At 34.6% G+C, this 16979-nt stretch overlaps 1 protein-coding gene across 3 annotated transcripts in view; it reads left to right on the forward strand.

Annotated features, from left to right (window-relative positions):
- Positions 1-16979, forward strand: part of LOC133199623 (phosphatase and actin regulator 4B-like) — a 42956-nt gene that overhangs the window by 16408 nt on the left and 9569 nt on the right. For 2 of the 3 annotated variants that reach the window (XM_061335475.1, XM_061335476.1), the window contains exons 2-7: positions 1826-1990; positions 2570-2715; positions 3059-3092; positions 11788-11934; positions 13586-13738; positions 15945-16239. In XM_061335475.1, the coding sequence (XP_061191459.1) occupies positions 1826-1990; positions 2570-2715; positions 3059-3092; positions 11788-11934; positions 13586-13738; positions 15945-16239 (940 nt within the window). Of the gene's footprint in view, positions 1-1825; positions 1991-2569; positions 2750-3058; positions 3093-11787; positions 11935-13585; positions 13739-15944; positions 16240-16979 lie in introns of all 3 variants that reach the window. The other variant, XM_061335474.1, reaches the window with a different exon arrangement.

The raw sequence follows: 16979 nt of genomic DNA on the forward strand, positions 1-16979 counted from the left end.
ACTACTGTACATACACCAGTAATCATATAATAACATTGATACAATAAAATAACAAAGATCCACACAAATACAATGGACTATTCCTCATAGAGGGTGACTATTATAACCCACAGTCATGGTAGAACCTGTGTCAGAGGTTAAATTTGAGATTCCAGTAAATGTATTATCTCACTAAATTAATACATAGGACAGACATTACCTGTGTATAAGCCTTCTAATCAGGCAGACAAATATTGGAAAAAATAACAGGAAAACAATGTCATATTGATCTGTCCTCCTTCTGTCAGGAAAGTTCTACAGAAGAGGAGAAGTCACTAAGACAAGGAAGGTGAAGTCTTGATTACAAATAAAAACCAATACAACCTGTCATCTCTTCTACAATGCACAGTAAAAATTAATTTAAGATAAAAATTAAATTCATTCAGTTAACAAGCATGGACAAGACTGTAATACCAGAGTACAGGTTTAGTACATCAGTATATCATACTCAGCATTAGGAATAAGAAGTACCTGCATGGAGATGAGTAATTTGACAATATAAATAGGTCAGGATTGGTTATTTGTCACTGTGTCAATGATGTACAACAAAGTAGGTTATAAGAAAGTGCTAGGTAATTAGGTTTGGTGTAATTAGTAATTTATACACAACATAAAGTATCCCTTAAACCAGCAGTTTGTTTTGAAGATTACCCTAATACCTAGGTCAAGCTTAAAAAATTCCTTGTTTGCAGTTGCCGACCCATAATTTTTAGAGTGGGTAGGTAGGTATGTAAAAAGAGATTTTAGTTTTCAGGTTTTTATTGGATAACAAGTCAAAGGGATTTTCATAGGGTTACTAAAGTAAAAAAAAAAAAAAAGATTATCTCAAAATGGCTGAAAAAATTTTTTTGGGTTGGCAACATTTTTAGTGGGTGGGTAGGCAACTGCAAACATTTTTTTTATTTTAGGCCCTGTAATAGGTGTATGTGTGTACATGTGTGTGTGTATGTATATGTGTGCATATGTGTTTGTGTGTACATGTATGAATGTTCAAGATACATTGAACATTTAGAATCATTTCTGTGATCATCAGGTTGTCTGCATCAAGGAATTGTCATACTCTTTCAAACATTCACTAGGGTAGAGTTGAAGACTCAGGTATTATAGTTGAAGGATAGCAGATTCTTCATGGACAACTGAAATATTGATATTTTTTTTTATATGGAGTTGTCTTCTTTTAGTTTAATTTCTTCTGTTCACATCATATTGTCATCCATTAGTAATGAAGGAAGTTGAATGCTTGTAATTAAACCATTGTGGTACCTCTTAGGGTTGATTTTAATTGCTATTGGTCAGGATTGATCAAGAGCAATAAAGTCTATAATTGTTTCCTATTGAAGTATTCAGTGATTTTCAGGTTTATGTATTGATGCTTTCACTTGTTTACAGTGGGATTATTAAATTGTGGAATGTGTTTGCGCTGTGTTGATGTTCTGAGAATCCAATGGCAATGTGACTCAGACTTTTGTGGTTGAACACTGCCCACGACCCACATATTTGACCAGTTGTTCTAACCATTCATCAGAAGAACTAGATACTGACAGTCTAGGACTAGGGTTTTGTGAATGAAGTGCCAGAGAAAGGGACCATTGTATTTATAGTGATACATAACACACTGTCAAGTGACTGACTTCATGTTTTCATTTTCCTGGTACATATTATTTACGTTTGCTGGTCATTTCCCCATGCAGTATTGATTTTCAATTACGAACTGGGACAATACAAGAATTACTTCAGCAGGGAAGTTATGACAAACTCGTATTGATTTGTGTTTGATTTTTCACAGACAAGAAAAAGAATGGCGAAATGAAATCAGCCACACTGAGTACCACAACGCAGCATACACCTCCCCCAGAGAGGAAAAGCAAGTTCTCCTCCATAGGGAAAATATTCAAACCCTGGAAATGGAAAAGGAAGAAAAAGAGTGAAAAGATAGAGAGAACAGCGAAAGGTAAGATAATACTGAATCATAACAAACAATGCCTGAAGCTGATTTATAAATCAATCTACAGTGTATTGTATATTGGTTGATCGAAATTTTTCACAAACCACCAGCTGATCTATTTGAGGTTTTTCCTTGTGTGTAGAATAGTGAATTTTTGAACGACAGGAGTTTGATTGTATTTATTTGTTGATAACATTATTTAGGGTAACATTTTAGTTTGGACAGATAAATGTAAAGATTTGTCAGGTAGTTGTCACATATGTACATTGATGTACAGTGTACAGTTAATGTTTTTGCTCATCAACAATTGATACTTAAAATCAATTATGATTCACATGAGTTTAATGCAAGATATAGTTTTCATGTATCCCCAGTACAATAATCCATTTGAGTTTCTTCCTGTTAATTTTAGTGTAAACTTTCCTCCTGTGTTAGGACAGTATATCATATACATGTAATTACAAATAAACAATTTCTCATTTTTGTGTTTTGAGGTGTACATATAAATAGGAAGAAATTTCTGTAAAATTCAGTACTTCTATATTAGAGTGTATATTGTATTTTTCCAATTTCTATTCTTTGTAGAAATAGAAAGAAAAATTTCAATAAGATCAACACGAGAAGAATTAATACGCAAAGGTGTGTTGAAAGATGTTGATGCAGTTTCAACATCAAAGCCGACATCAGGCGAACCCAAGACTGCTGATAATGCCCAGAGTCTGCAAGTGGAGGTCACATCCGAATCTAACCACATCAACACAGAGGGTAGGTACCATTTAATCTAACCACATAAATACAGAGGGTAGGTCACATCCGAATCTAACCACACCAATACAGAGGGTAGGTCACTTCCAAATCTAACCACACCAATACAGAGGGTAGGTCACATCCGAATCTAACCACACCAATACAGAGGGTAAGTCACATCCGTATCTAACCACATCAATACAGAGGGTAGGTACCATTTAATCTAACCACACCAATGCAGAGGGTAGGTCACATCCGAATCTAACCACTTCAATACGGAGCATAGACCTGTACCATTTAATCTAGCCACACCAATACAGAGGGTAGGTCACATCTGAATCTAACCACATCAACACAGAGGGTAGGTACCATTTAATCTAACCACAGAAATACAGAGGGTAGGTCACATCCGAATCTAACCACTTCAACACAGAGGTTAGGTACCATCCTAGTCAAACCATGTCCACAGACTCAACACAGATGGTAGGTACCATCCTTATCTAACAAAGTCCATTCAGAGGGTAGGTACCATCCAAATCTAAGCATGTCAACACAGAGGGTACATACCATCCAAATCTAACCTGTTACCAAGGCCAAACAGAGGGTAGTACCATCTAAATCTAACCAAGTCTATACTGGGGGTAGGTACCATCCATATCTAACCAAGTCTATACTGGGGGTAGGTACCATCCATATCTATCCAAGTCTATACAGGGGTTAGGTACCATCTAAATCTAACCAAGTCTATACAGAGGGTAGCTACCATCCATATCTAACCAAGTCTATATGGGGGGTAGGTACCATCCATATCTAACCAAGTCTATACGGAGGGTATGTCACATCCAAATCTAACCAAGTCTATACAGAGGGTATGTCACATCCAAATCTAACCAAGTCTATACAGAGGGTAGGCACCATCCATATCTAACCGAGTCTATACAGGGAGTAGGTACCATTCATATTTAACCAAGTCTATATGGGAGGTAGGTACCGTTCATATCTAACCAAGTCTATACAGAGGGTAGGTACCATCCAAATCCAACCAAGTCTATACAGGGGGTAGGTACCATCCATATCTAACCAAGTCTATATGGAGTGTAGGTACCATCCAAATCTAACCAAGTCTATACAGGGGGTAGGTACCATTCATATCTAACCAAGTCTATATGGGAGGTAGGTACCGTTCATATCTAACCAAGTCTATACAGAGGGTAGGTACCATCCAAATCCAACCAAGTCTATACAGGGGGTAGGTACCATCCATATCTAACCAAGTCTATACGGAGGGTAGGTACCATCCATATCTAACCAAGTCTATATGGGAGGTAGGTACCATCCATATCTAACCAAGTGTAGGTACCATCCATATCTAACCAAGTCTATACAGAGGGTATGTCACATCCAAATCTAACCAAGTCTAAACAGGGTGTATGTCACATCCAAATCTTACCAAATCCATACAGAGGGTGTGTACCATCTGAATCTAACCAAATCTATTCAGGGGGTAGGTAACAGTCACTACCAGTTTAACCATGTCTATACAGAGGGTAGATAATGGATGCCTCCTCTAGAGTCTATCATTGCAAGTACTGAGGGTACGAACCTCTCTTTATTATATACTTAGTAGTTAATACACCAATTCTGCACTGTGTGATATGATTGACATCACAATACCTCATATCAACTACCAGTCTGAAAACCCATATCATGTATCAGACCGACTTGCAAAATTCCTATTACATACCAAAATCCATATCATATGTCATATCAGCCCTCAGGTCCTATATCAGCACTAGTGCTGATATAGGGCCTTTTGGGCTGTTATGACATATGATATGGATTTAAGTATGTAATATTTTCTATATAACACCATTTAAACCTGAGAGCTGGTCACAGTTTTTATGGTTGTCTTGTTCACAGTTGTGAAATCACAGGAAATTATAAGCATTTTGTATGAAATACATATGTACTGTCCACTATAAGGAAAAAATGGTATCCATTTACATAAGAATATTTTATTTGTATTGTGACTTTTCCTGACTTAAACTTAAAATGGTGTGATAAAAACTGTGAAGGATCATGTAAATGAAGAAGACACTTGAATGGGATAGTTATCGGTGTACAGTATCTAATGTTGATAGTAGTCATGTACCGTTACTTAGTACACATATTGTAGACATCCTTTGTACGTTTTTTTTTTAAATCTGGATAATCTGTTATGATAGTAGTAACATCCTGTTGTCTGAATGTTTTATTTGGTCCTTCTATATGTCTTGTTTGACACACTAAGTCAGAAACTCCGTTAAAATCTAGGCAGGATTTGTATAGTGATGTAAGTCTTTCTATTTGTTAATACTGGAAACATAGTTCAATTCAGAAAACATCAAAATCGTAATTGTTATATTTCCTTTATTAATTTCGTTATATATTTATATGACTTCTTAATAAAAAGATTTCATTATAACTGTGTATGATATACCGTAACTGTGTTTTAATATTGTAATCATTTACATCTGTATCTGGGGTATATAGTAGAAGTCAGTTGGAAGGTTTTTGGGGTTGTATTAAATTTGGACTTCTTCTTAACAACCATTCAGTGTGTCCCAGCTTTTGATTGTAGGGTTATTTCAAGCAGGATTACAGTTATATGTTATATACAGTCATACGTGTTTTGGAATGTTCTGACAGATGTGATGGTACGGACCAAAGGCATTTCATTTGGGTTACGAAAAGCAGACATAGTTTGTGGAAATCTTATTAAGCTCTTGCTGCAGTAATTCAGAATAATTTCCTTTTGCTTCGAGTCATTCTATTAGACATTCTTATAAAAATATAACATTGTATACAGAATGTATTCCTTAATTAGAATGACAGAATGAATAAACTCACCCTCCAGTGATATATGAGAATTGGATAATTAAACAGTGATATTTCCCTTGGTCAATATGAATATTGATTGACCTTGAGAACTTTGATTGAAGTGGCATTTTGTACTGTTAAATCACAATTTTTGGGGGGGGGGGGGTATTTATAGTGATGTAAAAATTGTAGCCAACTTCTGATTAGTGGTCATCATAAATGAAATGATGTGAATAATTAATTAGTTATTTTTGTAATTAAAAATTGCCAATGTTGGTAATTTTTCTTTGTTCAAACTAATCTTCCCTTTTTTACCTCAACCTAACGAAAAAATCAAACAAAAATGGCTGACGAAGATAGTCCATCCCAGATGTATAAAACATTAACAAAAGTCAGAAACAACAAATCTATCCTTACCACGAAAATCCAAATTAATTTAAGCATTAGACTCTTGTTGTTGTACTAACAAGATAATGAACTTGCATTCAAACAGACTTTATATATGACACATCTGTCTATTATAATAGCAAATACGGGATAAACAATGCTACCAAGGTTCATTGTTCTTACAGTTTTAAATCATTTCTATTCAAAATATTTACTTTAATATTTACTTTAAATATTTTAAACTCAATATCAATGTAAATATTATATTGGTTTCAGTAATCAATAATGAGGGATGACAATACCCAAATTAAAAATAAGTTTCTGAAATTTGGCCAGCAGAAGATACTGACTGTAGTTAATACACAGTTATGTTATTATAAGTTTCATGGAATACACAACACATTTTTAAAATTTTGTGTAATTTAGGGTAAAATCATAGTAAATATAAATTTATTTTCTCATAAGTAAATTTCTATAATTTTTGATTAAATGATTGAATTGTATCTCCAATTCATTAATTGTCAGATTGCCCAAGACTATATTTTTATTTTTGTTGTTTTCAAGGTATAAAGAGACCCATGAATTCATGTCCTCCATGAAACGTAAAAATTTAAACTTATCTGATGTATAACAAACCTTGAAATCAAATCCCAATGAACCAATATTTTTTCCTCAAACCACAAAAAATTTCTCAGAATGAAAATACGTGATTTGACAGTATTGTTTAGTATTTTCAATACAATCTCCTAACAATAGCTACCTTTAATTGTTTGTCTCTCCTAAAACTGTGACTTATACTAGATCAAGCATTCTGATCAATAAATATAATATTGTAGATGTTTATCTTTTTGTCTTGTTTGTCTTTATTTGCTCTAGTTGCAGCTAACATTTATCATATAGTGTTAGGTTTTTAGACTCATATCATCTTTAAATTCTAAATAAAGAATATTAAGCAATTTCATTTACCAAAGATATAATTACAATATGTAGTTATATTTACATCTGTCTTATAGTATATTCATGTAAATATTACATGAAGCCATATCTGACAAAATGGAACAGCTCAATCATGTCAATATATAATAGCTTGCTTACAGAATTCTTAAATACCTTGGGTTTGTTAATTTTCTGTATTCTTGGTCCAGCTTTGTTGATCCTCACACTGGGTCTTCAGATTTCTAGTTCTAATGTGTCTCTCCCTTCCATTATGACTTGGTATAACTTTAGAGGTGTGAATAAATTGCTGCAATGTGTGTACCAAGACATTGTTATGACTGTTCTGCTGCATCACTGGGAGTCGAGGGTTTATCTGCAGATGTATTGGAATCTATAGAGCAGTAATGTGTCATAAAGAATCCCTGTGAATGCTGAATTGGATGCTGCGTAAAGTAGTCATGTGATGTGGGGACAGAATACCTGGACTCGTGTCACATCAACGACAGCCCAACAACTAGGTGTGTTCTCTCTCTCTCTCTGATTCCGCCATTTCTCTCACAGTTCATCAAGAAGCCTAGGTGAATTTCTATTTGATGTGGATATATATGTATTTGTGGATATATATATTTGTGACTGTCTAGTTCTACATCTAGAGAACTCCAGGTATAAGGGTTTGTGATCGTTAGGGCGTGGGCCTTGCTGTACATTCTGTGAGAGGTTGACACTGTAGGAATCATGTATAGATCAATAGAGCTAGGAACAGACGTGTGATTCTCGATGATCGTCTCCGGAATCATTTATCCCTTGTAAGTCTACAATTCCTAATCTCTTCTCTTATGCAGGAATTGATGAAAAATTTCTGTAGATTGCATGGAAGCATTATGTGTGTGGATTAAGTTGCAGTCTTATAAATGCAGATGGAATTCCTCCTAGCTGTTTTTCATACTACATTATTATGGAGATAAGATCAGTGGTGTAAATGTGTACAAGTGTTGTTGCATGGAAAGTGCTCTCGGTGACTTAACATACAGTAATCAAGTATTCATTATATACTGGTACAATATATGGAGGTACATACTGAAAATTCATCCTGATTTACAGATTGATAAGTTAACTGTGGGTATTGTTATTATAATAGAAAGTCAGGGTAAATTGATATATCTTTTATAAAGCTTTGACAATTTTAAATTATTATGCAATTCTGCCAATCATCATCCAGTACCATGATCACATCTGACATTCTCTTTCCTAAATATATTGTATGAGGTGTTGTGCATATTTTTTAAATGAAATATTCATTTAGAAAGGAGAGCTTTTTTTAAAAAAATTTTTTTAATGTGGTAATTTAAATAAGAATTAATCTATGGAGGTGTTTAGATATACATGTATAGCTCTTGAGAGTTAAGTAAAATTTAAGTCTGAATCTACAGTCAAACCTTATTATCTCAAACTAATATCCAACCTAAGGTTAAATAAAAACAGTGAGAAGAACTGGTTTGGACCTCCGGACCACTTCCACATAGCCCTGGTATTTGAGATATCAGTGTTTGAGATAATGAAGATCAACTGTATAAAGTAATATATCATCATTTTCCTATGACAATTTTCTTTTTTTATTGTATAACCTAATACTGATAGGTCCCACCAAATCTTAACAATATTTTACTGTTAGACTTCATCTCCAGATAAAGAAAGTCTTTGAAAAGTAATATCATACTAGTGACTTCGTCAATTTTGAAGAGTGTTGAAGTAGAATCTTGTGTTTTATCAGCATTGTTTATGAGAATAGATAACAGGGCTCTTAACTTGTGTAATATTGTCCCCAACTCAAAGTGTGTCTTGTAAATAGACTACTCTATAACTTGTTGGTTTTAGATACATGCTAAACAATAAGTACTTTTCTTTACAACTTCAGGGACCACCTCAGCTTCATGAAAAACAACAGACTACATGTACTTTCTATCGCAAATAGGGGCTACTACACCTGTAACCATAACAGCCCTAGCAGAGAATACTTTCTATACATTCAACAGACTCCATTTTATCATATAGAGGATCAGCCTCAGTTACCTGATAAACACAACAAACTCCTCTTTAATTATCACATAGAGGGGCTGCCCCAGTTACCTGATAATCACAACAGACTCCTATTTATCACATAGAGGGACTGCCTCTGTTATCTGATAAACACAACAAACTTCCTCTTTATCACATAGAGGGGCTGCCTCAGTTCACTGATAAACACAACAAACTCCTCTTTATCACATAGAGGGGCTGCCTCAGTTACCTGATAAACACAACAAACTTCCTCTTTATCACTTAGAGGGCTGCCTTAGTTACCTGATAAACTCAACAGACTCCTCTTTATCACATAGAGGGACTGCCTCAGTTCACTGATCAACAAACTCCTCTTTATCTCATAGAGGGGCTGCCTCAGTTCACTGATAAACACAACAAACTCCTCTTTATCACATAGAGGGGCTGCCTCAGTTACCTGATAAACACAACAGACTCCACTTTATCATATAGAGGATCTGCTTCAGTTACCTGATAAACACAACAAACTCCTCTTAATCACATAGAGGGACTGCCTCTGTTATCTGATAAATACAACAAACTTCCTCTTTATCACATAGAGGGGCTGCCTCAGTTACCTGATAAACACAACAAACTTCCTCTTTATCACTTAGAGGGCTGCCTTTGTTACCTGATAAACACAACAGACTCCTCTTTATCACATAAAGGGGCTGCCCCAGTTACCTGATAATCACCACAGACTCCTCTTTATCACATAGAGGGACTGCCTCTGTTATCTGATAAACACAACAAACTTCCTCTTGAAACATAGAGGGGCTGCCTCAGTTCACTGATAAACACAACAGACTCCTCTTTATCACATAGAGGGGCTGCCTTTGTTACCTGATAAACACAACAAACTTCCTCTTTATCACTTAGAGGGCTGCCTTAGTTACCTGATAAACTCAACAGACTCCTATTTATCACATTGAGGGACTGGCTCAGTTCACTGATCAACACAACAAACTCCTCTTTATCTTATAAAGGGGCTGCCTCAGTTCACTGATAAACACAACAAACTTTTCTTTATCACATAGAGGGGCTGCCTCAATTACCTGATAAACACAACAGACTCCACTTTATCATATAGAGGGGCTGCCTCAGTTACCTGATAAACACAACAAACTTCCTCTTTATCACTTAGAGGGCTGCCTTTGTTACCTGATAAACACAACAGACTCCTCTTTATCACATAGAGGGGCTGCCTCAGTTACCTGATAAACACAACAAACTTCCTCTTTATCACTTAGAGGGCTGCCTTTGTTACCTGATAAACACAACAGACTCCTCTTTATCATATAGAGGGGCTGCCTCAGTTACCTGATAAACACAACAAACTTCCTCTTTATCACTTAGAGGGCTGCCTTTGTTACCTGATAAACACTTCAGACTCCACTTTATCACATAGAGGGGCTGCCTCAGTTACCTGATAAACACAACAAACTTCCTCTTTATCACTTAGAGGGCTGCCTTTGTTACCTGATAAACACAACAGACTCCTTTTTATCACATAGAAGGGCTGCCTCAGTTACCTGATGAACACAACAGACTCCTCTTTATCACATAGAGGGACTGCCTTTGTTACCTGATAAACACAACAAACTTCCTCTTTATCACTTAGAGGGCTGCCTTTGTTATCTGTTAAACACAACAGACTCCTCTTTATCACATAGAGGGGCTGCCTTTGTTATCTGATAAACACAACAAACTCCTCCTTATCACTTAGAGGGGCTGCCTCTGTTATCTGATAGATACAAATGATTCCTCTTTATCTTGTGGAGAAGCTGCCTCAGTTAACTGATAAACACAGCGGACTCCTCTATCACATAGAGGGGCTTCTTCGGTTAACTGATAAACACAGCGGACTCCTCTTTATCACATATAGTGGCTTCTTCAGTTAACTGATTTACACATTAGACAACAATGTATTACTACCAGTTTTAGTCATGATTCATGTTTTATTTAATCTGTAGTAAATTTGTTTGCTTTTTGAGTAAATCTTAAATATTGTCTGCAGTTCAGCACATTTTAAGCAATAGGCATAAGAAATTAAACGAGTAAATATCATACTTTACTTAGCATGTACTGTTTTTTGCCAGCAATAGGCAAATACCTATATGAAGTAAAATTCAATCTACTTTGCAGGAACTTCATGAAGTACATGTATGTGCTTAAATACTTATGAATTTTTATGCATAGGAATCCATGTGTGTCTGCTAAAGTACATTTAAAATTACTACATATATTGCTAAGAATTAAAGGCTCATCGATTACAATTGATATTAATCATAATCTGTATCTTTACATGAAAAGAAAAATGGGTTAATTAATGCAATAAAAGGTAATGCTGTCAGGGTGATCCATCAAAGTATGAGATACAACTTAATAATTAAATAAATACTTCTGCACGTGATATTTATTGCTTCATCAAAGCTTGTGTTTTGTCCCATCATCTCAAACTGAATATATCAACATTATTTATGTTCACAAACAAGGTCATATTTTTTATGTTTGAAGATTATTTATGAAGAGGTGTATATACATATGTGGATTTGTGGCACAACAGTCTTTAAAGCATGTTGATCTAAATTTTAGCCTCAGTAATGTTGCTTATTATTATATCAGTCTTCCAAGTTCAACTAATATTTGAAGAACACTTAATATAAACACCAGGTGTGCAAGATGAGGATGAGCTTAGTTTATGTTGTAGAATATGTCATAGTTCTTAAAAAGTACAAATGAAATACAAATACATGCATGACTTTCGACTACATGAAAATAAACTTTTATCTTTTCAGCTGTGACAGAAGTTAGTTCATCGGATGTGTCAACATCCGAGTGTAATGGAACTGCCACAGTAGACAGTGTATCCATGGAAACTACACCTGTCACAATAACAACCCAAGCAGAGATTACTTCCTGTTCAGCAAACACTACTGCACCAGGTATCAAATGTACTGTAACATACAGAATACAAACACCACTGTAACATACAGAATACAAACACTACTGCACCAGGTATCAAATCTACTGTGACGTACAGAATACAAACACTACTGTAACATACAGAATACAAACACTACTGCACCAGATATCAAATCTACTGTAACATACAGAATACAAACACTACTGTAGCATACAGAATACAAACACTACTGCACCAGATATCAAATCTACTGTAACATACAGAATACAAACACTACTGTAACATACAGAATACAAACACTACTGCACCAGATATCAAATCTACTGTAACATGCAGAATACAAACACTACTGTAACATACAGAATACAAAGACTACTGCACCAGATATCAAATCTACTGTAACATACAGAATTCAAACAGTACTGCACATACAGAATACAAACACTACTGCACCAGGTATCAAATCTACTGTAACATACAGAATACAAACACTACTGTAACATACAGAATACAAACACTACTGCACCAGATATCAAATCTACTGTAACATGCAGAATACAAACACTACTGTAACATACAGAATACAAACACTACTGCATATGTATTTAGTTCTTTTAAAGGGGAATTTTAAACCTACACCCAAACTCTGTCATGTCATACAGAAGACTAGTGACTATTCCTATTTTGATGCTGTGTAGTGTATCGTACCTATTCGTTATAGTAGTTATACAGAAGACTAGTGACTATTCCTTTTTTTTTCTTTTTTCTTTTTTTTAATTAGAAAAAAAAGATATATCAAGTAACATACTGAAACTTTTTCTCACATTCTCTCACACATTCACACTTCCCCTTCTGACTTTAAACAAGAATTAAGTAAAAGAAAATTATTAACAAGTATTCCATTTGAAAAAATAATTATTGTTGGTGCTTTAATAAATGTTTATAGCTCAAAAATATTAATCCATGGTGACCATAAGTTTTCAAAATTGTTCATTTCAAATTTTTGAATTGATATGCATTTTTCTATTTTGTACTTAAGACTATTCCTATTTTGATGCTATGTAGTGTATTGTTACCTATTCATTGTAGTTGTTGTACAGAAGACTAGTGACTATTCCTATTTTGATCATGTTGATGCTGTGTAGTGTATTGTACCTATTTGTTGTGGTAGTTGTACAGAAGACTAGTGACTATTCCTATTTTGATGCTGTGTAGTGTATTGTTAACTATTCATTGTAGTAGTTGTACAGAAGACTAGTGACTATTCTTATTTTGATCATGTTGATGCTGTGTAGTGTATTGTACCTATTTGTTGTAGTAGTTATACAGAAGACTAGTGACTATTCCTATTTTGATGCTGTGTAGTGTATCGTACCTATTCGTTATAGTAGTTGTACACTGAAGACTAGTGACTATTCCAATTTTGATGTTGTGTAATGTATTGTACCTATTTGTTGTAGTAGTTGTACAGAAGACTAGTGACTATTCCTATTTTGATGCTGTATAGTGTATTGTACCTATTTGTTGTAGTAGTTGTACAGAAGACTAGTGACTATTCCTATTTTGATGCTGTGTTGTGTATTGTACCTATTTGTTGTAGTAGTTGTACAGAAGACTAGTGACTATTCCTATTTTGATGCTGTTGATTGTATTGTACCAATTCTTTGCAGTGTTGACCACAGCTCAGGTTAGACCTATGGTATTTCCACATCTACAGGGCACGACCACACCTGATTCTGGTGTGTCCACCACAGAGTCACCGCCACCCCCACAGGAGGAGAAGCCTATGGATCCACCTCCCCAACCTGCTCCAGAGCAGCAAGGTAATGACTAGCAGTGAAGAAGATGCTATATTGTGAAATCACATATTTTCACACGGGTTAATTTTTGTTTTCGTGGTATGTACAGACCCATGAATTCATGTCTTCCATGAAGTGTTAAAATTGTAATCAAAACAACGCTACATTTCTTCAACCACAAAATCAAATCCTCATGTACCATTATTTTTCCCACAACAACGAAAACTTGACTCCATGAAAATAAGAGATATTACAGAAAGTGGAATTTTTAGCGATTGAAGCAAATCTGGCTATTTGTCCATAAAATTCATTAGATATTTTAGTAAGAGGTAATTTTAGCTAATTTATTATGTCAAGAAAAATAACCAGGATAACACTTGCCTCTAAATGGTAAATGAATTGTTAATGAGATTAGATTTTAGTGACCTCAATACTCTTAGCTAATAAAACCAAAAAATTGAATCCTTGCTAAAAACTCTGTCGTACAATGGGAGTTTGAACATGCTTATATAATGGTGCTATTTTGCTGATTTGCAAGATCCATCCTTTAACTTGAAAAAGAATGGGCAAGTGGCTGGAATGGGAAGAGTATTACAATATACATTTGAGTAGATGCAGTGGGTCAGAGCAAATTTTAGAGTCTTCCGTGTTTAAAATAAAGATGTATTTGTTCAAAATGACATCACACAATGTGAATATGAAAAATTTATCCATTGAGTGATAACCATTAGTATGGTGGTAAACTGGATAAAGGGTTAAAAACTAGGTAAAGGGGTAAACTTAAATAAAATACACTAACGATCAGTTAAACTTTGGTATCTTAAAACTGATATCCAGAGCTCCAGATAATTTTTTACCTCAAAGTGTATTTACTCCCTGATTTTCAAATCAATGCAGATTTTGTTTTTCAGCATAATAATCAAAAAGTATTTTGTTAATCTATTGCTCTTTTGACATCTAATGTGACTTTTAATTTGTTATCAAAATAAGTGTGTTTTAAAAGAGGAATGTAAAAAAAGGACAGTTTCTGCATTTATCAATTAGGTTAATGAAATTTTAAAAAATTTTGTCAGCTTTTAGCTACAACTGAGAAACATATCAGTTTTTTTTCACCAGAAAGACCATACGATAGTCAAAGTTAACACGGGCACACAGAAATCCATTTAAGATTAAGGCTTAAATATCGACTGTAGCAAGAGTTACCTAGAAAAAATATCCTTCCTTTGGCCAGATAAAATTAATCTTTAGATTCTCATCCATACATGCCCCTCTCAAAATATCCAGTCCCGTTGTTTTCCATTTTGTTTTTTTGTTTTTTTTTTTTAAATCAAAATTATTTACTATGTTTTGCTATATAAATTGTTGGCATCGATTGAGGTACATGTAAAAGTTTTAGAGTTACTCCCCGTTTGCATTAAAAGTTGCGTGGCGCTACTTATAGCACAGGATCATATGGAAAGCAAAGAAGCAATTATTTTTATACAATTAATAAAGGTTGTCATAGGACTTTAGATGATATTATTGCTACAGAAAGTGGTAAATACACAAGAAATGTTTCATAAACAGTGATAAAGGATAAATTAGACACCATGCGTGTTTTGCGCAGTTTTGACAATATCGACGTGTACGCATCAAGAATGAAAATTTGGATGCTATATGAACATTGGAAATCTGTGATATTTTCAGACAAAGAACGAGTATTTAATATTCAAATCTTTCTCCCGAACTGGAATTCAGCCTAGGTTATTCCGAATACGCTTATAAATCAAAAAATTCACACTGAGCTGACCTTAGTTAAATTGTACTTGTATCATTGAATCCGTCATACGCAGTATTTTCTTAGTGTAATGCTTATTTATGATTGCTAATGCGTAATTGTACACTCTGTTTTAATTTTTAATGTGTATTTTGAAAAATTCCATGCATATTTCTACAAATACGCACCTTATCTGGAGCTCTGGATATCTACTCTAGAATACTATGGAAAAGTGATTTTGAAGTCCCAACCACATATTCCATTAGTATTTTACCCTTGATATCTCGAATCCTCAGTTATCTCAAAGTTTTTTCTCAGTCCCATGGAGTTCAAGATAATGAGGTTTACTATATCTGATGTATTATTGATTTGAGTCTTATATATAGAAGATGTGCCTCTATGTGTAGTAAGAAAATATGGTTTTGCATAATCTTGTACTGGTATATTGATGTTTGTTTCCATGTATTATTACAGAGGTGGCAGAGGTCAAGGTTGAAGAACCAGTGGAATTCAGTGATCCTACTGGAACATTCCAGATAGCACCTGCTTCTGACTGGGACAATTCAAAACTTCCTAAAAAGAGTGCATTAAAGGGGGCAGGCCAAGCAGAGTCCCCCCCAGTGACCGATTCTTCTTCTGTTCATTTCTCACATGTAGATATCATAGATTCACCACCCCCTGTAGAGGTAGTGCCAGTCAGTGAACCAAAGTCCTCACCCAAAGCCACCCCTGTAGCAGCACCCAGGCCAAAACTCCGAGGAGGACTCTCGTAAGTTACATCATTAGATCACTACCCACACAATTTTAGAATTTATAGATATCTCTAACTGTTAGTGAGTCTGTCATATGTGGCCCTAACTTATGCTACAGAGCAGGGAGATCAAGTCAAACTTGGCACATAGGTAGACTATGGATATATTGTACGTATATGCTTAAAATGCAGTATTGCTGTCCATTCACAATCTAAAATGCGACCATTTGTTTTGAGTTTCAAACATAAAGAACTGTGATATCACAAACCATTCCAGATTTATAACATCAATCTACATGAATAAGTCTTGTTAATAGATTGCTCAGGTAAGAAATGTTAAATTCACTAAATGTAGCAATAGGAAGTAAATATTCACATTTAAAAGAGAAATGTAGAGTGTTCTAGATATCAAAGTCCTGCTTTATTTTTAGTATATAAAGTGGTGACCTATGAATGACTTTGTAATAGAATCAGATAGACTTTGGCTAGGTTAGGAATGGCCCAGTAACAACAGTAAAACTGTCTGAACTCAAATGACATTTAAAATTGGGACATGGGATTATAGCATTATAATAACTGTCTCTTGATGTTTCCTCTTTTAGATACAGTGCAAATGTCAGGTATTTTCTCTTAATGACATTTAAAGTTTCCAGGAAAATAACTTGGTACAGGTAGATAAAGCAACATCAGCAAAAAAAAAATAAGTAGCAACCATTTATATGTTTGCTTACATTTAGTCTTAAAATTAAAATCAGATA

Source organism: Saccostrea echinata, unplaced genomic scaffold, assembly GCF_033153115.1.
Source record: "Saccostrea echinata isolate AGI-Se365-2 ecotype Australia unplaced genomic scaffold, CSIRO_AGI_Sech_v1 ptg000034l, whole genome shotgun sequence".
NCBI classification, from domain to species: Eukaryota; Metazoa; Mollusca; class Bivalvia; order Ostreida; family Ostreidae; genus Saccostrea; species Saccostrea echinata.